Source organism: Babylonia areolata, chromosome 26 (genome assembly GCF_041734735.1).
Source record: "Babylonia areolata isolate BAREFJ2019XMU chromosome 26, ASM4173473v1, whole genome shotgun sequence".
Lineage (NCBI taxonomy): Eukaryota > Metazoa > Mollusca > Gastropoda > Neogastropoda > Buccinidae > Babylonia > Babylonia areolata.
This window is the reverse complement of record NC_134901.1, coordinates 34217031-34238260: the sequence shown is the minus strand read 5'-3', so window position 1 is coordinate 34238260 and position 21230 is coordinate 34217031. Positions and strand designations below refer to the sequence as shown.

The following is a 21230-nucleotide window of genomic DNA, read 5'->3' as shown; positions in this document are numbered from 1 at the left end:
AAGGGAGGTAACTGGTAGTGACAGTGCTCACTGCTGACGAAGGTGCTGGAAGGAATTCCGTTCTGTCAAATGTTCCGTCCCACCAGCCGCCGTGGCGAAGTGGTTAGCCTGGCGTCTCGGAATGACGCCTGGGAGGACGCGGGTTCGAATCCCAGTGGAGGTGGGTTTTTCGGCCTGAGGCCGGCTCCAACCCAGAGTTGCGTGTGCTGTGGGCTTAAATGGGGAGACTGGGATCACACAGTCGAGTGTCATCCACTTCAAGGATGCGTCTTTGGGTGAGTTGCTCTAACTACCTGACCAACACTGCAAGTGTCTGTATCTCTCGGACCTGGTTAACGCCGGGATATCATTATGACAGGAAGCGTAGAGTACAGCCTTGTCACGCAGTCCCAAACCAAAATGGACCTCTATAGCAACATCGTCATCGTCATCCTCCTCCTCCTTCATCATCATCAATAAAAAATAAAAATTAAAAAAAAAAGTCCCAAAGTCTGTGGCCTTTCATGCCCTGCTCTCATGGTGACCTCAGTTTCGTTACCCCTCCACTTCTGTGCTTGGGGTGAGTCCTGTCAATGTCTTCAATGTCGGCAGATTCATGGTGGCGGGGGGGGGGGGGGGGGCTGTTGTTTGAGGGACGTGGTGGCGGTCTCCACTCTGGGAGGGACGCTCAGTCAGTCTGGTTCCGCGACTAAGCCATTATTGTCGTTAGTAGGTGGTGCGTTAGCACGTTGAATCAGAACAGGCACCACTGAACACCACTGAAGTGACTCAGCAGCAGTGCAGGGTCTCCTCTGGTGTGTGGCCTCCTGGCGACCTAATATCGATGGTTCTCTGCGGACTGTCGACGCTGGAAGTGTGACGGACTGACCCGAGTGTGGCCGTGTGTGTGGGAGTAATGCCACCGAAACGGTGCAGATGATGGGGCCGAAAAAAAAGAAGTCCCGTCCCACTTACTGGTGACTGTAGACATCTTGACTGAAGTATTGATAATCACATTTGAATGCTATCATTCAAAAGACTAAAACTGATTAACAGAGGAGGTGAGGTAGGGAGATGTGTGGGGGAATTGTAGGGAAAAAGGAAGATGGAGAGTGGAGTCGAAGACAAACGTTTGAAACGGACAGAATCAGAATCAAAACAACTTTATTATCTCAGAAGAGAAATTAAAGAAAATCACCTAACAGGCTTTGTAAAAGGGATGTCGTCAATTCAACAAGAGAAACTAATGAATTGATTTTTAAAATCCAAACATCGAAAGGGAGATGGTAAAGTTAAAGAGAAACTACTGATCAATGAAAATAAAAAATAATTTTAGAATATGATTAAAACAGAAATGAAACATGAACATTCGGTGGAATTCTTGGTTTAGTTAACAAGAGAAATGACTGATAATGAATGTTACACACACACACACACACACACACACACACACACACACACACACCAATGTTCAATGGACTTCGTGCAAGAGAAATGGTTCATTTTACAAGACACAAGTGATACATGCATTAAAAAAAAAAGCCATAAACCTCAGCATTCAATGGACTTCATAAAAGGGGAGCGGTTGATTTATCAAGAAAAGAAGCTCATGGTATTCATGTAGATAAATAACTGATACATAATGGTCGTTGTTATGCTTTGGTGTATTTTATGTTACACTGTGACATCTTTAAGTCATGCTGAAGATCCTGCTAAATAGATTGAAGCCACAAGCGGAGAAGATCATCGCAGAGGAACAAGCAGGTTTCAGACCAGGGCGCAGTACAACAGAGCAAATCTTCAACCTCAGGATACTGTGCGAGAGGTACCTCCAACATCAGCAAGACCTCTACAACGTCTTCGTGGATTTCAAGAAGGCGTTTGACCGAGTATAGCATGCAGCTTTATGGGCCACCATGAGGTTGTATAACATCAATGCCAACCTGACCCGAGTGATACAGAACCTCTACGACAAAGCCACCAGCGCAGTCTACTTCAACAGTAACACAGGGGACTGGTTCAGAACCACAGTCGGAGTGAGGCAAGGCTGTTTGCTCTCACCAACTCTCTTCAACATCTTCTTGGAAAGAATCATGACTGATGCACTTGAAGACCACAAATGAACAGTCAACATCGGAGGCAGAGCAGTCACCAACTTGCGTTTCGCCGACGATATTGACGGCCTAGCAGGAAAAGAAGAGCTAGCTAGCTTAGTGGACCACCTTGATAAAACCTCTAGAACCTGTGGCATGCAGATCAGTGCAGAGAAGACCAAACTGATGACCAACAACACCAATGGCATTAGCACTGACATAAGAGTGGATGGCCAGAAGCTAGAAACTGTCCACAGCTTTAAATACCTGTGAGCATTTGTGACAGATGAGGGATCAAACCCGAAGTACTCTCCAGGATTGCACAGGCGACAGCAGCACTCACAAAACTGAGGTACATCTGGAACGACCGGAACATTGCACTCGGCTCAAAGATCAGACTGATGCGTACCCTGGTGACATCAGTACTCTTGTATGCATGTGAATCGTGGACCTTAACAGCTGACATAGAAAAGAGAATACAGTCCACTGAGATGAGATGCTTTCGAAGACTCCTGGGCATCTCCTACAAAGATCATATCACGGACGAAGAAGTTCGAAACAGAATCAGGCAAGTCATTGAGCCCTACGAAGACCTGTTGACCTTGGTCAAGAGACGCAAGCTCAAATGGTATGGCCATGTCACGAGATCATGAGGGCTTGCCAAGACATTCCTGCAGGGCACAGTGCAAGGGGGGAGAAGGAGAGGCAGACAGAGGAAGGGATGGGAGGACAACATCACATAATGGACGGGCTTGAGGTTGAGCGATACAGTCAGGAGGTCAGAAAACCGAGAGGATTGGAGGATGCTGGTTGCCAGATCACATGTGGCGCCCCAACGGTCCACAAGACTACGGGATAGGTGAAGGTGAAGGTGACATCTTTAGCACATGTATATTAGATTAAAAAATCAAGTGAGACAACTTACAGTCTCCGATTCTCTAACACCATCACCATCGTTATATGGACTCAAAAATCGTCTCCTCTCAGCAGTAAATTTCACTGTGGCATGTACACCCATACACACTACAGGCCTTCTCCCATACAGTTGGTATGCGTGACTATATGTGTATACATATGAATGTATTTGCGAATATGTGTGTGTGTGTTTGGGGAGTGAAAAGGTGGGCAGGTATGTATGTATATGTGTATGTATGTATGTATGTATATATGTATGCATGAAAGTATAGTTTGTTGAGTACAGTTTGGTATGCACACGAAGCTGGTATATTGTGGTCGTACAATAGTATGTATTTTGTAAAGCACCCAGAGCAATTTTCTGGATGGAGTGCTCTATCAATATCCATTATTGTTGTTATTATCTATTATTTTTTTCCAGTCTCCAAGGTCGACAAAATCATGTGCAGACCTGCTAGTGCCTGAACCCCCTTCCGTGTATATACGCAAGCAGAAGATCAAATACGCACGTTAAAGATCCTGTAATCCATGTCAGCGTACGGTGGGTTATGGATACAAGAACATTATGGATACAAGAACATACCCAGCATGCACATCCCCGAAAACGGAATGTGGCTGCCTACATTGTGGGGTAAAAATACGGTCATACACGTAAAAGCCCACTCGTACATACCAGTGAACGTGGGAGTTGCAGCCCACGAATGAAGAAGAAGAAAATTGTTATTGTTATGATTGTTATTATGATTATTGTTTTTGTTGTTTTTTGTATATATTTTTACGTCACTTAGTCCTAAATGTGTATATCTTATTGTAAAGCGCGGTTAGCCCCATTTGAAATGGGGAGGTACTGCGCTATATATGCCTGCATATTATTATGATTATTATTACCATTATAAAAATGACTGTCCAACTGTGCCCAACGCCGACGTGTGCAGGCGAGGGGGTGCAGACGGCCCTGACGGCAGTGTGTGAGGACCTGGTCAGCAGGTACCACCGTCAGTCGGACCTGTACGACCATCAGCAGCTGTGGATGCAGGGCTCCGGGCTGCACGTGCACGGCAGTGGGGAGCACGATGACGCCAGCAACAAAAGATGCTGCTGATCTTGACGAAGGGTTCTTTTTTTTTGTTTCAGTTGTTTTAGTTGTTGTTGTTGTTGTGATGATGATCAGTGCTGGCTGAGTCTGTTGATTGGTTAATTAAGGGAGAGTTGATTATGTGCAGAAGATGTTTTGGGGTCGCGTTCGTGCGTGTTTGTTTGAGTTGGTGTGTGTGTGTGTATGTGTGTGTGTGTGTGTGTGTGAGAGAGAGAGTGATGAATGTGTAGTGTGTTTGTTTCTATATAATGTATATGCATATATGTGTGTATATACACACACACATATATACATATATATATATATATTTGTGTGTATGTGTGTGTGTGTGTGTGTGTACTCTGTGACATGTCCGTATGCCGAATTTTCCTGCTTTTTTATCATGTGTGCGCGTGCCCGTGCACGCGCATGTGTGTGGGAGTGAACATGTGTATGTATGTATATTTGTAGTCTATGGCATGTCCGCAAACCAACCCTCGCTGCTTTTAGGGATGTGGATGAATCCTTATTGAGACTTGTGTTGGCGACATGGTGGCTGAACCTGTGCTGTGATCAAAGGCTTTGTCATTGTCAATGCGTGACTACAAATCATTTTTTATATGAATGCCAATCTTATATGTTGCAGGTCTTTAGTCTTTCTTTGATGTTGATATTAAATCAGATATTATTCTGTGTGGTGAGCCGCATATTCCACACTTTCTGTTCATCGATAATGTCACCGTGGATCTGTCATTTTATCTGGTTAATTGCTGGTATGTTATTATGAATCCGATGATTTGAATTTGCGAACATATGCATCTAGCGCGCAAGTGCACACACACATATACATGCGCGAGGGCGTTCTTAAATATATGCAGCTTTACGTACATATGTATGGAAGAAATAGCAAAACGAACGATGAAATAAATAGTAATAAAAAAAAATTAATGGAAACCCGCTGTCTTTGCTTTGAAGTGCTGTATGGTGGACGATTACTGTGGTGTCATCTTGTGTGTGGCCTCCTAACGACCTAGCATCGATAATTTCCCTAGGACTGCCAGCACTCAAGAGTGTGACAGACGAACCCAGTGTGCATGGAGGACACGGAATGAGCCACATGGGTGAAGGGCCATTGAAATGGTACAGGTGACAGAACAGCAAATAAAAAATAAATTGAATAAAAACATCATCAACAACAACAACAACAAATATATATAAAGCTTCACGTCCTAAAATGAACAGCAGGAGGGTAGGCGAATGGGGCAGTGGGTGTCATTGTTCATTATTTGCTTTGGGCTCTGCAGTGAATAAGTTTCGCCTACGCCCAATGCTCCCCTGTTGAGCCCGTCAATAGGCATACAGGCATGCATGATGTGTTTAAGTTGGCAACGTACATGTACGTTTCCTGTCACTTGAGGATTTGAATTTGACGAAGTATCGTTACACACTTGCCTATCCCAGTATGGACACTATACTCCTTGCTGGTTCTGCAGATTGCCTGTCCTGTTCTTTCTCTCTATATCATATGCATGTTTATTTTGCCAAGCAATTCCTCAGCTGTGTCACACACACACACACACACACACACATACGCGCACACACATACACACAGTGTGTATATGTGTGTGTGCGTGGTTCTGTAGTTCTGGGGTGAATGCCATCCAGGGCGAGCCAGTTACATTGCTCGGACGGAAGAGCCTAGTATGGTCGTAACCCGCTACTAACTGTGTGTAGTATGGAACTGTCCAATGGCGTAGTTCGGTCAACGTAGGTATTTAGTCACGTGTAACTGTCAAAAAGTTCGAACCAAGCAGTGCAGCTGGTTCCGATGACGTGAATCTGAGCCTTGGTATGTAACGCCGTTTTCCTTCACACAGTGCATGTGTGGGTGGGAGGGAGGAGAAAGCAGAAGAAAGAGACGGTGTTTGCCAGCAGATACAGGATCAATGTTTGTTTTCTCCGTTTCTGCTCGCAACTCTCTTCGCTCTTTGCACGCCCTGTTGGTTGGAAACACACACACACACACACACACACAGAGGCACGCACATACACATACGCCCGTACCCGCGCGCATGCACACATACTTAAACCATCAACGTAACAATCAAATGTGGAAAAGGCGTGTATATTTCAGAAATGAAAAATGCCAACAAAACGCACAAAAAACTTTGTTTTGATTTCAGAAAAGGAAAATCCCAACAAAACGCACACAAAAAAAACTTTGTTTTGATTACCATCGGCAGCATACAAAACCCATGGAAATCCAGAAGGTAAAACCGACACCAAAGCAATAGATAATAATAATAATGGAGATTTGTTGAGCGCTTTCCTCCCTTAAAGAGAGTTCAATCGCTTTACAAGAAACATTAAACACACACACGCGCGCGAGCGCAATAACTCACAAAAGAAAGAAGAAAAATAATGATTTAGCGCACAATAATATAAAACAGATTCAGAGACTACGTGTATTACACACACACACACACACACACACACACACACACACACAACGAAAGAGAGAGAGTTTGCATGGCTTATAGCTGAAAAGGTTTGGAAGGGTTTTGTGTAGGCGTTTTCTGACCAGTTTTGAATGATTGAATTGAAGGAGAGTGGCGAAGATCGTGAGGTAAACTGTTCCAGACATATGGAGCCGAATAAGAAAAGGAAGAATCACCGAAGGATCGGGTTTTAACATGGGGAACAAGTAGCCGCCGTTAATCGGAAGATGATCTGAGTTGTCGACGGGGTGTGCAGGTTTGAATCAATTCTCTCAGATACTGAGGAGCAGTACCCAAAAAGTATATTAAAGTATATATAAGTATAGCATGTCCGTGTGTGCATCACTTGCACGCAGAAAAAAAGCAGAAAAAAGGGTGGCGCTGCATCTTGGCGACGCGCTCTCCCTGGGGACAGCAGCCCCAATTTCACACAGAGAAATATGTTGTGACCACCAACAAAAGTACATGACAGTACAACACAGCATGCGTGGTATTGTGCGTTTTAATATTGGAAGCGAGGCGCTTTGGCCTACATTCAAAAACCTGGAGCCAGTTGCATTGCTTGGACGGAAGAGCCTAGTATGGTCGCAACCCGCTACTGTGTGCAGTATCGAACTGACCAATGGCGTAGTTCGGTCAACGTAGGCATTTAGTCACGTGTAACTGTCAAAAAGTTAGAACCAAGCAATGCAACTGGCTCCTGGAAAGCACTTCATGGAAAGCATACCTTAGCAATGGAGAACAATTACGTAATTTGGAAATTTACGTGTGTTGCTCTGTGTTTTTTGTATCATTAAAAAAAAAAAAATGACGAGAAAACGCAGTCTCATGAAATTAACACACAGTTGTTGAGGTATTGAATGTGCTGTCAGCACACAGCTAAAATTGTTATTATTCAAATATTACTTTTATGGCAGAAGGTAAAAAATGATATTTTTTCATGACGTAAAATGTGATGGTGGTATAAAATGTGCATAGGTGAAGTCTGCACTGTTCATGAAAAAAAGCATTGTTTTCCATAAAACTCAGTCTTAGAATCCCATTAGAGTGTAAATGATGAATGAATGGGAGCCTCTACAAACTGCAAGTGGACTTACTTCAACTCAATGAACGGGCGGCGCGGTCTATCATGCCTTGTAACTTGCGTGTGTGTGTGCCTTGTTCCGTGTTTGGTAGAAGTGTTGGAAAAGAAACATCAATCAAACAAACCTTCCTCTGTTTCAACAGCCAGTGGTTTATTAGCATATTCACCACCAATCACCCTCTCCATTCCAACTGCCTGTCACTTGCCACATCTACTGCCCCTCCCCCTTCCCCTGCCACACCAGTTTCACTGTCCAATACACATTGCCCTCCTTCTGATGGACTAAAATAACTCTCCTTTCTCCATCCCCTTCTACGTCAAAGCCATCCCTTTGATCTTGTATGCTGAAAGCACGAATTTCTTGTCTCTTTCGAGAATAACGTGTTTGAGCCTGAGACGCCATCGTCACACGTGCAATCACTCAGTCCAGGTAGGAATAAAAATTGCTTGAAACCTCAGTGGCAAGCAAAGATTGGCCAGACCAAGTGGTCTGATGTTTTGCTATACTAATAAGGCCAGACAGGAGACCCATTCAGCTTTGTCCATTCCCAGCTGTGTGAGGCGTGGAAATGTTTTTCATGTCAGAACGTGTACAGCGGTAATCAGTAAGGAACACTCTCGCCTGTCATTATTTGATATCAAGTGCTCAGTAGCGAGTGAGTTGATCGGCGGCAAAATCTTTATTCATCTCAACCCTCTCAACCCAATGTCGTATCATTCCACAATCATTTCTCTTGGAATGTTTTCTTTTGACATCACACCGTTGTTACCTAAAACAGTCCTTAAAAAAATCCTTGACTCAACGTAGCGAAACATATAATCACAAAATCTAATTGCCTTGTCCATAGCCTGTAACTGACAGTTCCACAGATGTTCGGGAACATTTTGTTTATTTTCCGAAATCCTGTCAACAGAAAGATTGTTGATATCATTCAATGCATAGTATTCGCACCCCGCCTCCCCTACGCACTACATGTACTGCATTTAGTTATGATCAAATTATAAGAAGCTACCAGATACTGGAGGCATGAAAGGCAATGGTGAAATCGACATGGGAACTCTTTGTCTCACTCTTAACTCTCTCCCTCACACACACACACACACACACACACACACAATAATAATAATCACAAACGATTCTAAACACACACAACTAAAAGCTACAAATTAACGAACGGTCACAATGACTACGTATGAAGCAAAATATCGTCAGCTAGAAGAGGTGGGAGTGGGAGGGTGGGGGAGATTACATGATGTAGGAAGCTTAACAAAACGACGACAGGATATTAGCAGACGTCAGAGTGAAGGAAAGCAAAGGTTGGGGAAGGTTCTGTTCACCCCTGACTGTGTTCACCCAATGTCCCCTTCCCGTCTTTCTCACCCCCACACCCCACCTCTGCTGCAGAGGTCCAGGGGACAGGGAGAAGACCAGAGGCATCAGGCTTGGAGGAGGCACGGGTCATCATGGGGGTCACGACGTGCCGGCCCTGGGCCTTGCTTCACGTAGGGAGCCGAACCGTGCACGTTGGCAGGTGGGGGGCGGGCCCCCGGGTACTGGCTGTGTGGGTATGGACCACGGGGGTCCCTGCTGTAGGCCGGGGGAGGACAGGGAGGGTATTGTCCTGCGGGTGGGCGGGGAGGAGCAGAGGTCCCCATGGGTGCCGCGTGCGCGACGATGGGCATCTGGTCCTGCGCACACACAGAGACAACACACAAACGCGCGCGCGCACACACACACACACACACACACATGCGCGCACACACGCACATGCACAGAGTGTTAGACTTAAGACCGTCATTGTCCCGACTTGACTGGGCAGGTAGAGTGGTGATGGGAGAGACAGACACAGAGAGATAGAGAGACAGAGAGAGAGAGAGAGAGAAAAGGGGGGGAGGGGGGGGGGAGATTGAAAGAAAACGAGATGGTGAAGGAGGGAGGAAAAGAGTAAGACATGGGGTGGAGAGATATGAATGAGGCCAAGGTGAGCAGGTGATGGAGAGAGAGAAAGAGAGAGACAGAGACGCAGACAGACAGACACAGACACAGAGAGAGAGCAAACAGAGCAACAGTCCACACCCTAGTTGATACACATCAACACGCGTTCTTGCATTGTGCTCACGTTTTTTTTCTTCCACTTCCAGCCCTGTACCCCCACCCTTCCCCAAGAGAACCCGCCTCTCACAGCATCTAGTCAAAATCCACAGCTCTCAAATATCGCTAAAGGCCCCACTCCGACGACGAAACATTTCTTTGCATCATAAACCAGCTGCATGAACATCAAGGCAGGGCATTAGAAAATATCTTTATTTCAGGAAACCCCGCAGGTGTACATGTACATTTTACGTATTAATGTAATCAATGCGAAACACAAACAGGAAACACGAAGAGAAAATAGAACAAAAACGCCATGGAGCTTTATTTCCATATTCAAACAGCCTACAGTTGGTCGTCGCTCAGTCTATTTACCTTGCACTTGGAATGAGCTCCCTCTTTCACTTGGTCACATCTCACCACTCACCTCTTCCATGTCTGGCCTTAAAACTCATCTCTTTCCAAACTAGCCCCCCTCTACCCCCCCTGCCCCCTCCCTTCTCTCCGGTCTACTGCGTCTTTGGATTTTTATTCACACGCATGTTTGTTTTGTCATCATTCACACGAAGCAGAGCAGCCTGCTGCATGCCAGTGAATGAATGGCGTGAAAGCGCTTTGATTTGTCTATGCATAAGATTCAGCGCTGTGTAAATATTTCTTCTTTTTCTGCTTCTTCTTTATCTTATGATTATTATCATTATTATTACTATGATTATTATTGCAGTAGTTGCTGTTGCTTTTAATGTATATCCTTACATTGCGGTTCATTCCCTGCTTGCAAGATTCAGCGCTATGAAATTACTTTTTATCATTATCATTACCATTATTATCACTATGATTATTATTGCAGTAGTTGCTGTTGTTATTAATGTATATCCTCACGTTGTGGGTCATTCCCTGCTTGCAAGATTCAGCGCTATTTAAGTACTTCTTCTTATCATTATTACTATGATCATTATTGCAGTAGTTGCTGTTGTTGTTAACCTCCAAATGTATATCCTTACACTGTGGTTCATTCCCTGCTCGCAAGATTCAGTGCTTCTTCTTATTATTATTACCATTACTACTACTGTGATTATTATTGCAGTGGTTGCTGTTGTTTATGTATATTGTGGAGTGATGGCCTAGAGGTAACGCGTCCGCCAGGGAAGCGAGATAATCTGAGCGCGCTGGTTCGAATCACGGCTCAGCCGCCGATATTTTCTCCTCCTCCACTAGACCTTGAGTGGTGGTCTGGACGCTAGTCATTCGGATGAGACGATAAACCGAGGTCCTGTGTGCAGCATGTACTTAGCGCACGTAAAAGAACCCACGGAAACAAAAGGGTTGTTCCTGGCAAAATTCTGTAGAAAAAAATCCACTTCGATAGGAAAAACAAATAAAACTGCACGCAGGAAAAAAATTATTAAAAAAAACATGGGTGGCGCTGTAGTATAGCGACGCGCTCTCCCTGGCGACAGCAGCCCGAATTTCACACAGAGAAATCTGTTGTGATAAAAAGAAATACAAATACAAATTACATTGCAGTTGACTCCCTGCTGTCTGTCCCTGGTGGGGGCAGCCTGTCTGGAGCCTTGCACCACCACAACGCGTACCTGCTGACGACGGTGGAATCGGACGCACAGGTAGATCGACAGCAGGATGAGTTTGATCACGATCAGCGTGATCACAATTCTGAAACAACCACACAGACCAGGGTTGGGTGGAAAAAAAACATGTGTACTTGCTTATCTCGTTACCCTGGTGAAATAAAATTTCGTTTCGTTTCGTCTCTCTCTCTCTCTCTCTCTCTTGCGCGCGCGTGTGTGTGTATGTTATTTATTTATTTATTTAGTTTTATGGTGAAGTAAGATAGCCAGCCAGTGAGGAGTGGGAATAAGTCGGTTTCAGGATGTGTGTTAGTGAGCACATTTGTGAGGGTGTTAACTTTAAGTCAAGAAGAAATTCAATGGAATTAAAATATTCAATGAAAGAGATGTAGGATTCTTTTGTTTGTACGGAATCCAGACATAACCGAAAAGACAAGACAGAAAGAGCGCAATGGACCAACAGAGGTTGGAGTCCACAAGGGAACGTGCACATGGAGTGCAAGCGAAGGAAATCACGAAAAAAAAAATTTTTTTAAGGTGAGAGAACGAGGGGGCCGTAATCGGAATTCACACAAGTATCGTCATCATCGTCATTATCATCATCATTATTATCATTACACCATACCAGTGAACACACAGAACAGCTCTACAAGCAAGACCAAAAGCACCGTTGAACAATCACCTGAAGCAAGCAGTTCATTAAGGTGAAAATAAAAACTGTTGACTTACCCCCAGTAGTATTCCATGACTACTGTTGGTCAGTTGGCTAGTTGGTCAGTTGGTTTGTCGGCTGGTTGGTTGGGGTCACGTGGCTGGACAAGGTGGTCAGAGTGAGGCTGTTTCTATCTGAAAGTGCATGAGGAAGGGCAGTCATCAGCGCTGATACCATCATCATGGACATAACCATTCACAGTCCGATGAACATTGTGGTGTGCTGAAAGGGTTCACACGCTCTCTCTCTCTCTCTCTCTCTCTAACACATTAAAATCTTTGTCTTGTCTCTGTCTCTCCCTCTCTCTCTCCTTCACTCTCTCTCTCTCTCCTTCACTCACACTCTCTCTCTCTCTGCCTCTCTCTCCCTCCCTCTCCCCCCCCCTCTCTCCTATATGAAAACAGTGCAGTGAAGAGGATACACACAACACCAGTGTCTCGGAGGCAGGTGTGGCAGATAATCATGGTGTCCGCGTGTGAAAAAATATGACGGTGTATCGCTTACACACAAATGCTCCGTCGCTGTACACACACTGCACACACTCATGTGTGACAGGCCTGAGATTGAGAGAGCTGTCCAGATGAGTGCAGGGAAAGTTTGAATGGCTTTTGTGTCGGCAGAAACCGATCTATCGCCGATGCGGTCTTTGGCTCTGTCTGTATACCTGTCTGCTGTCTGTCTGTCTGTCTGTCTCTCCCCCCCTCTCTCTCTCCCTCTCTGTCGCTGTCTCCCTATTTCCCTCTGTCTCACTCTCTCTATCTCCCTCTGTTTATCTGTCTTTCTCTCTCTGTCTTCCCCCCCTCTGTCTCTCTCTCCTCTGTCTCTCTGGCACTGTCTGTCTGTCTGTCTGTCTCCCTCTGTTTATCTGTCTGTCTCTCTCTCCTCTGTCTCTCTGGCACTGTCTATCTGTCTGTCTCCCTCTGTTTATCTGTCTCTCTCTCTCTCTCTGTCTTTCCCCCTCTGTCTCTCTGTCCCCCTCTCTTTATCTGTCTGTCTGTCTGTCTCTCTCTCTGTCTTTCCCCCTGTCTCTGTTTCTTTGTCTGTCTGTCTCTCGCTGTCTCTGTCTCTGCCTCTGTCTCTCTCTCTCCTCTGTCTCTCCGTCTCTTTGTCTGTCTGTCGAAAGCTTTGAAGTTCTCGCAATTGTTTACGACAAAAACGAAATCATCTTCATTGAAAATGTCTAAATTTATGAAAATTATCATGCAACATATTTGAAATATTATCATTCCACTCGGCTAGATTTCTATACGATTTGGGGTAGTTACTGTTTGTGCAACTTGCGTTATGTGAAATCAGATGCTTTGTTTTCAGATAATACTACTCTAAACATATTTCATTCACTTAATTACGAGTCCGTCATGTTCTGTGTAACATTACCACATACATTGTGGTCATGTATTGTTTGCTTTTTTGACCATTTTGTTATTTCCATGTGCCCCCCCATGGTGATTTTTTTTGGAATAAAATCTCTCTCTTTCTCTCTCTGTCTGTCTCTCGTAAACAGAAAACAAGTGAAAAGATAACTTTAGATCAGTGGTATGAGCATTTTAAGTCTGTGTTCAGGACAGAAGAGGGGGTAAATAATGGAGCAGAGTATGATAGTGTAGTGGATCATGTTATAGCTGAAGAATTAAACATTCCAATTTCAGAGGAAGAAGTACATCAGGCCATAGCTGGGCTGAAAAACGGAAAAGCATGTGGTTATGATGGGGTAACTGCCGAAATGCTTAAAACTGTGGCAACAAAATCAGTCCCTTTCTTGTGTCGTCTTTTCAATCAGATTTTCAGCAATGGTGAGTTCCCAGAACAATGGAGTTACTCGATAATCATACCCATTTTTAAGAAAGGCAATCCAGATTTACCTGATAATTACAGAGGAATTTCCTTGTTAAGTGTGGTCAGTAAGATTTATACGAGTATACTTAAAAGAAGACTTACTAAATGGATGGATGAAAATGGAAAAGTTGTTGAAGAGCAGGCAGGCTTCAGAAAATCATATTCAACGATTGATCATATCTATACCTTATCATCTATTGTAGAGAAATATTTGAGTAGAAAAGGCGAAAAATTGTATATAGCTTTCATAGATCTGAGAAAGGCTTTCGATTCAGTCCATCATGCTTCCTTGTTTGCAACTTTATTGAAGGAAGGAAGGAATTTTTTTTTAATGTCCCGTCACACATATCGGTGATTGAAGACATTTTGTAAAAGTATTTATGAATACATCTGAGTATTATCGGTTAGAAGGGGTGGGAGATGTGGATGAATGGAGGGTTTGGGGAAACTGGGCAAATGAGGGTAAAAATGTGGGTGAAATTTGAAAGAAAAACAAAACAAACAAACAAACAAAAAAAACCCCCTCTAAATACAGTTACAGGAAATTACTTAAAGGACTTCGTAAAAGAGAAGTCGTTAAACTGACAAGCGAAACAACTGATAATGAATGCAAAAAGTCAAAAACATCAACGTTCTCAGTCACTTGTGAAGACACACTTTCGTGTACAAAAGGCTTCATCAAGCTACAGTGAAAAATTATATGCTCAATTGTCAGGTTATTAAAGCATATACACTTGACATTAGAACAATACTTGGTCCGTAATGAATTTGATAATAGTCTGAGAGCTAAGCTCAGAATTGGTCTGCGAATCGGACCAAAGTCTGAGAGAGTCAACTGACGAGGTTTTAGACTTGAATTCAAGCACCTATAAAAGTCTCTTTCTAGTATATTGCTTATTTCCTTGTATGACAATGGGCAATATACTTTTATACTATCTATATGATTTTTTGCTCCCCTTTTTGCTGCCCTATCTGCTTGGTCGTTATAACGGAATCCAGTGTGGGATGGTATCCAACAAAAATCAACATTTGTACCCTTCACAAATAGGGAGTGCAATAAATACCTAATTTCAAAAAATAAATCTTCTCTTTGATTATTCTCAAAAAGGAGCAAACCTTTTAAGACAGATTGAGAATCAACACAAAATAGGATATTACTTATTATGATTGGTATATCAACAAGATGATTTAAAGCCATAAGGATGGCCACCAATTCAGCTGTAAAAATTGAATGTCCCTTACCTAAATAATATGATTTTTCTGTTTTTAGGTCAGGAATGACAAAAGCAGATCCTGCACTGCTATCATCCAGGACCGAGCCATCAGTGTAAACTTTTAAATGATAATCAAAATTTTCTTCTAATTCAATTCTGACAGATGCTGCTATTATATGTGGAGATTTTCCTTTTGTTGTGTCAGAAGCACATGTGTTGACGTTTGCTTTTGTTAACTCCCAGGGAGGGACAGGTGGCACCAGAACACGAGGTGCCATATCATGCAAATCAATGTCTGAAGAATTTAAAATATCTGACACATATGTGCGAATGGTTTGTAGATTTGAATTATTTTGTGCATTTTTTGGAAAATCAGTATCAGACCTAATATTTAATTCCTCAAAATCATCCACTGCTGTACATCTCACAATATATTTAGCAGAACTTAATTTTCTGATTTCATCTAGTGGTAGAATACCCGCAAGCTTATAGGCTTCTGAGGTCTTAGTATGCACAGGTACCCCTAAAGCCAGTTTCACAGCTTTACTGTCAATTATTCGCAGCTTCTTTAGGAACGTCGGCGGGGCAGAAAAGAAAATTTTTTGACCGTAGGTCAATCTTGATCTTACGAGAGATGTCGCTAAATGTAAAAGAATTTTGGAGTCTTGTCCCCAAGGAGAGTGACTCACAATTTTTAAGAAATTTAAACTTTTAACTGCTTTAGTCACCATTGAATCAATGTGTTTCTTCCAGTTTAGTTTTGAAGTAAATAGGATCCCAAGAAATTTGATTTCCGACTTGAAAAATATTTCACGTCCTCCTAAAAAAAAACGTGGTAGTTTGCTGGGATTATAACCATTATGAAAGAGGATCAAATGTGTTTTTTCTACAGAAAACTCAAAACCATTAGATTGCATATAGCTACTCAGTCTATCGAGTTCACCCTGAAAATGTTTCTGTACATAATTTATGTAATGTAGGCTTGTCCTTTTCCTCAAGGATGTCTGAATCCATATAGCAATATCATCAGCATATTGAGCCAGCTTGGTAGATGATGAAAAACATGTATGTAAATCATAAAGCATAATGTTGAACAACAATGGAGAAATAATGGAACCCTGCGGGATTCCCATGTTTATAGGCCTAGAGGTTGATAAAGTTACTCCCACTTTTGCCACTATATATCTCCCACTTAAAAAGGATTTAACATAGTCATAAACATGGCCCGACAGACCAATTTGTTTCAGCTTAAATAACAGTCTGCTATGCCACACTCGGTCATAAGCTTTAGTAAGATCGAAGAAGGACGCAAGGATACTTTTTCGCTTAGAAAACTGTTTTTTAATTTGGGTAGTGAGACGGGTCAGATGATCAATTGTAGATCTTCCTTTCCGGAATCCAGTTTGAGCTGACGGAATTATGTTATTTTTGTCACAGTAATACACCATTCTAATATTTACAATTTTAAACTTTATTGAGAGCAGGATTATCTGGCCCATTTTTTAATGCTTTAAGAGCTATGTATTCTTCAGTTTCATCATGTATTCGTGTCACAGAGGAAATGACTGATCTATTTGGTTGTCCTTTAGGTGTTAAGCAGGGGTGCATTTTGAGTCCTACACTTTTCTCCTTATTCATAAATGAAATAGCCGTAGCTCTAGAAGAGGTAGGAAAACATGGAATTCAACTTCAGCCAGGTCTGATCGAACTGTTCCTTTCATTGTTCGCAGATGATTTAGCTCTTTTATCAAGGACACCCTGGGGTCTGCAGAACCAGTTAAACCATCTTAGTGCATTGTGTAAAGAAAGGTTTTTGAAAATAAACGCAGAGAAATCTAAAGTTATGGTATTCAGAAAGGGGGGTTACCTAGGGAAAAATGAGAAATGGTTCTTGGATGGTGCTGATCTAGAAGTGGTTAACAGTTACACTTACCTAGGATACACGTTCACGACAATGTTGAGTAATGTACAGGAAGTGCGATCCCTCGTAACGAAAGGAAAGAAAGCTGTATATGACTGTGCCCGTGTCCTCCGAAATCTCAATGAGATGACGAGGCAGCGCTTCTTCAAAATTTCTGATGCCCAGGTTCAGCCGATTTTATTATATGGGTCAGAAATGTGGGGTCTAGAGGCAGTAGACTCAATTGAAAAGGTGCACACCCAGGCATGCAAAAGATTCTTAAATGTTTCAGCAAAGACACCAAATCAATGTGTATATGGAGAGCTGGGTAGATATCCGTTACACGTAAATTCATGCATGAGAGCAGTAAAGTACTGGCTAAAATTATTACATATGAATATTAGCAGACTGCCCAAACAAGCTTATCTAATGCAAGTTAATATGGAGGAAAACGGAAAATTATGTTGGGCATCGAAACTCAGAGACATACTCCAGAAATGTGGTTTTGGTTTTGTTTGGCTGAACAAAAGTGTTGGAAAGGAACGATCTTTCCTCTCGTTATTAAGAGATCGACTAGTTGCAAACTTTATTGACGACTGGACAACAGCAATTAACACCAGCGAGAGATTTCCGCTGTATTCAACTTTCAAGTCAATTTTTTTCTCTGAACCTTACATAGATAATATTAGAATAAAACGTTTTAGAGATATGATCGCAAAACTCAGAATGGGTGTTCTTCCTCTCAACGCAAACGCTTTTCGATTTGTTCAAGACAATACATTAAGGATTTTATGTAGTTTTTGCAAAGATCAAATAGAAAATGAAGTACATTTTATTTGTATTTGTCCATGCTACAAAGAATTACGGTATCAGTATTTTGGATCAAACACAATTAATGAAGAGCAATTCAGTGATTTAATGCAATGCCCTGATGTAATGTCAATGCATAATCTAGCCCATTTTGTATTTTACGCTGAGAAAAAGCGTGACATGTTGATGGAGCTAAGCAATTGATTATTTGCTGTTCCTGTTCTAGACGAATATCCATACACATGCAGTGCAGGTGTGAGCCGCAGGCCGCAACTCAATTCAAATGAAGGATGCATCGCACGCGCGTGCGCGCTGTGTGTGTGTGTGTGTGTGTGTGTGTGTGTGTGTGTGTGTGTGTGTGTGTGTGACTTATCCACATGTCAGCGAAGTAAATTGTAGGATTATGTAATCAGAGTCCAAGCAAAATTGTAATGTACTAGAATACTGTCTGTTATTGTTGACAATGTTAGGAGCCTGATGACTTATGAACATTAAACCATCTGGAATCTGGAATCTGTCTGTCTCTCTCTCATAGTACCACTGCATACATCAAATAAACTTATCTATGGAGAAACGGAAAGATATCCTTTACGTATCAGAACAGCAATAAAATGTATCAAATATTGGCTAAAACTGCACAGATTGCCAATGTCAAGATTATGCAGACAGGCCTATGAAATGCTCATTTTTACAACACAAACATTATGTGAAAATGGTTTTGGTATTGTATGGTTAAGTCAAGGTATTGGGAGCGAACGCAGCTTTAGAAATGAGTTGAAAGACAGACTAATTTCATGCTACAAGCAAAACTGGCATTCAGATGTAGAGGTTAACGACAAATATAGATGGTTTTATTCCTTCAAAACTGTTTTTCATGCAGAAGAATATTTATCATTTGTTACTGATAAATGGCACAGGGATAACTTCGTGCGATTCAGGTTGAGGGAAAGCGGACTGAAGAATTGTGAGCGATGGTACTTAAGTGAAAATTCTTCAAACGACCTGATTTGTCTACCACGTGGAAATGATCAAGAAAATGATTTGCATTTTTTATTTCAGTGAACTGTCTATGCAGCCAAACGTGAAAACTGTAAGGCCATAAACATACTTGATGACAGCCCAAGCGATAACTTTATTGTAAATCTGCTATCTAGCAACAGCGAAGTTGTATTAAAGTGTTGCCAAATTCATTGCAGAAGCAATGAATATAAGAAAAAGATCATTAACCAACTGCCGATTTCAAGGTGATCCGATACACGATATTGGTGTGTGTGTGTGTGTGTGTGTGTGTGTGTGTGTGTGTGTGTGTGTGTGTGTGTGTGTGTGTGTGTGTGAGAGAGAGAGAGAGAGAGAGAGAGATCATTAGAATGGTATTTTGTTTTCATGAAAACAATTGTCATTCCCCCTTGTCTAGAGGGCTTTTATGCTAAACGGACAATGAAATATGTCAGTGTCAGTGTCAGTGTCAGTGTCAGTGTCTCTCTCTCTCTCTCTCGTGCACACACATGCAAGTGCAAACATACATGCGTGCACTCACACAAATGTACGTGCGCACGCTGTTTTTAAAAAGCAGAAGAGCATGCTGTTATTTTCGTTGAAAACGTTTCTGAATTCGACCATAATACAGTACCCCACTCATTATGGGATATCCTTCCTCAATTCAGTTCTACATTCTGGAGTTGTTCTTTTTCCTCCACTTCGCCTGGCCAACCTCTTTTTCCTTGTTCAACCCCATTCACATGTAATATGCAGCTTCTGTTCAAACGTGTGTGTGTGTGTGTGTGTGTGTGTGTGTGTGTGTGTGCAGTGCGTGCATGTGAGTATGCACAAGTTTTTTTTTGTGTCTTTTTAAATATTGATATGCACTTGTATGTATCCTAATTTTTACTGTATCTGTATTTGTGTATTATTTTCGATTTATGTTCGTATCTTGTTATGTACTATCCCCTCCCACCCCCACCCTAATATTCCTTGTGACCCCGGTACACTTTGTACTAAAGACATATTCTATTCTATTCTAAACTTGAACGACATGTGAGGTGACACCCATCTCCCCCACCCCCACCCCACATTCTCTCTGTCAACAAAGGAGAGAGAAACAAAAAATGTGTTACAAAGGTGAAAGTGGGGAAACCCCACAGGGGTATGATAATGCTATGGAATACGATACAATACAACTGCTTTTTTTGTTGTTTTTTGTTTGTTTTTTTGGGGGGTGGGGGTGGGTTTTTGTTTGTTTGTTTGTTTTGGTTTTTTTTTTTTTATTCAATACAGCAGAAATGCATGCTGACATTTTTCATTCCACCTTCGGAAACCACAATATTATTGTGTTGTTATTTTTTCGTAGTCCCCTCCTCCCTCCCCTTCCTTCCCCCTTCCCCCACATTGATGTGAATTGTTAGCAGCATTCTCAGCCCCTGTGGTAAGGAGGTAGAGAGCAATATGAATACCCGTTATTGTTAATATCATCTTTAGTAACAACGTTACAGGCCTCAGTAAATTGTAACAGGTATTGACGGAGCACCAAACATAACGTCTTTTTTTCCTAAACTGACACACAGCAGAAAACGGTACTTGCAGTGACTGAATCAACTTTAACGATTTAAAAATTAGTTTTTATATAAATTCAGTAACACGGCGATTAACACATTTACAACAGATGAACTATCAGAAACTCACCAAGCAGTTGAACTGCACACAAGACACCACCACCAACAACAACAACAACTACTACTACTACCCAACAAACACTATACCTGAAATGCAGGGACCTCAAAACAGCCGAACCAAGACATGCCATGCACTGCCCGTGACAATACTAAAAGATCCACGCACTGCAGAACCCAAACACTTCCTGATCCATTGTCGACACCTGCATTGGTTGGTTTGCCGAAGATCACGTGATAATTGTACCGTCCACCCAGCCACCGCACCCCCCCCCTCCCCCGCCTCCGCACCCCTCCCCCGGCGGTGTTTCCTATGTTGTCACTGTGCCCTCAGTGCATTGTGACGTCGTTAAGAGCAGACCAGCACAAACGGCAGAAAATTCTACGCGCATCTGTGCATTAAGAAGCACTCCCTGACTCATCTCGTTATACACATTCCGCAAGGCCCCGCCCCCTATCGCCTGGCCCGGTTGAGCATCATGATGCGGAGATGCGCCGTACCGTAGTTACTAAAAAAAAAAAGCAGAGATGGTGCATAATAATAATAATAATAATAATAATAAAACATTTAGATTTTAACTTGTTTCTTTTAAATTGTTATTCATTGCGCTAGTTACGTAAACTTCACACTGAATGACGGTCAAACATTTAAAATCTGCTTTTTAGTACCTGCCTTTATAAAAAGGAGAGTACTATTACGATGGAAGCCATGTCGCAAAATTTATGTCTGTGTGTGTGTGTGTGTGTGTGTGTGTGTGTGTAAACAC

The 21230-nt window shown here is 42.4% G+C and overlaps 2 protein-coding genes across 5 annotated transcripts in view; one reads left to right on the top strand and one right to left on the bottom strand.

Annotated features, from left to right (window-relative positions):
- LOC143300439 (ras-related protein Rab-43-like) overlaps positions 1-5010 on the top strand; it is a 15062-nt gene extending 10052 nt beyond the window's left edge. For both annotated transcript variants that reach the window (XM_076614099.1, XM_076614098.1), the window contains exon 5: positions 3923-5010. In XM_076614099.1, coding sequence (XP_076470214.1) covers positions 3923-4089 — 167 coding nt within the window. In that variant the 3' untranslated portion in view covers positions 4090-5010. The remainder of the gene's footprint in view (positions 1-3922) is intronic.
- Positions 5011-6173: 1163 nt separating this feature from the next.
- LOC143300433 (uncharacterized) lies at positions 6174-20710 on the bottom strand. 3 transcript variants are annotated; one of them, XM_076614086.1, is made up of 4 exons: positions 20554-20710; positions 12055-12171; positions 11257-11410; positions 6174-9333 (listed from the first exon to the last, which is right to left on the bottom strand). In XM_076614086.1, the coding sequence occupies exons 2-4, from the start codon at positions 12069-12071 to the stop codon at positions 9082-9084; spliced, it is 423 nt and encodes a 140-aa protein (XP_076470201.1). In that variant the 5' UTR covers positions 12072-12171; positions 20554-20710; the 3' UTR covers positions 6174-9081. The 3 variants fall into 3 exon arrangements, with proteins under 3 accessions (XP_076470201.1, XP_076470203.1, XP_076470202.1); XM_076614088.1 differs by having other exon boundaries at positions 11332-11410; XM_076614087.1 differs by lacking the exon at positions 20554-20710 and adding an exon at positions 20477-20497.
- Positions 20711-21230: the final 520 nt, after the last annotated feature.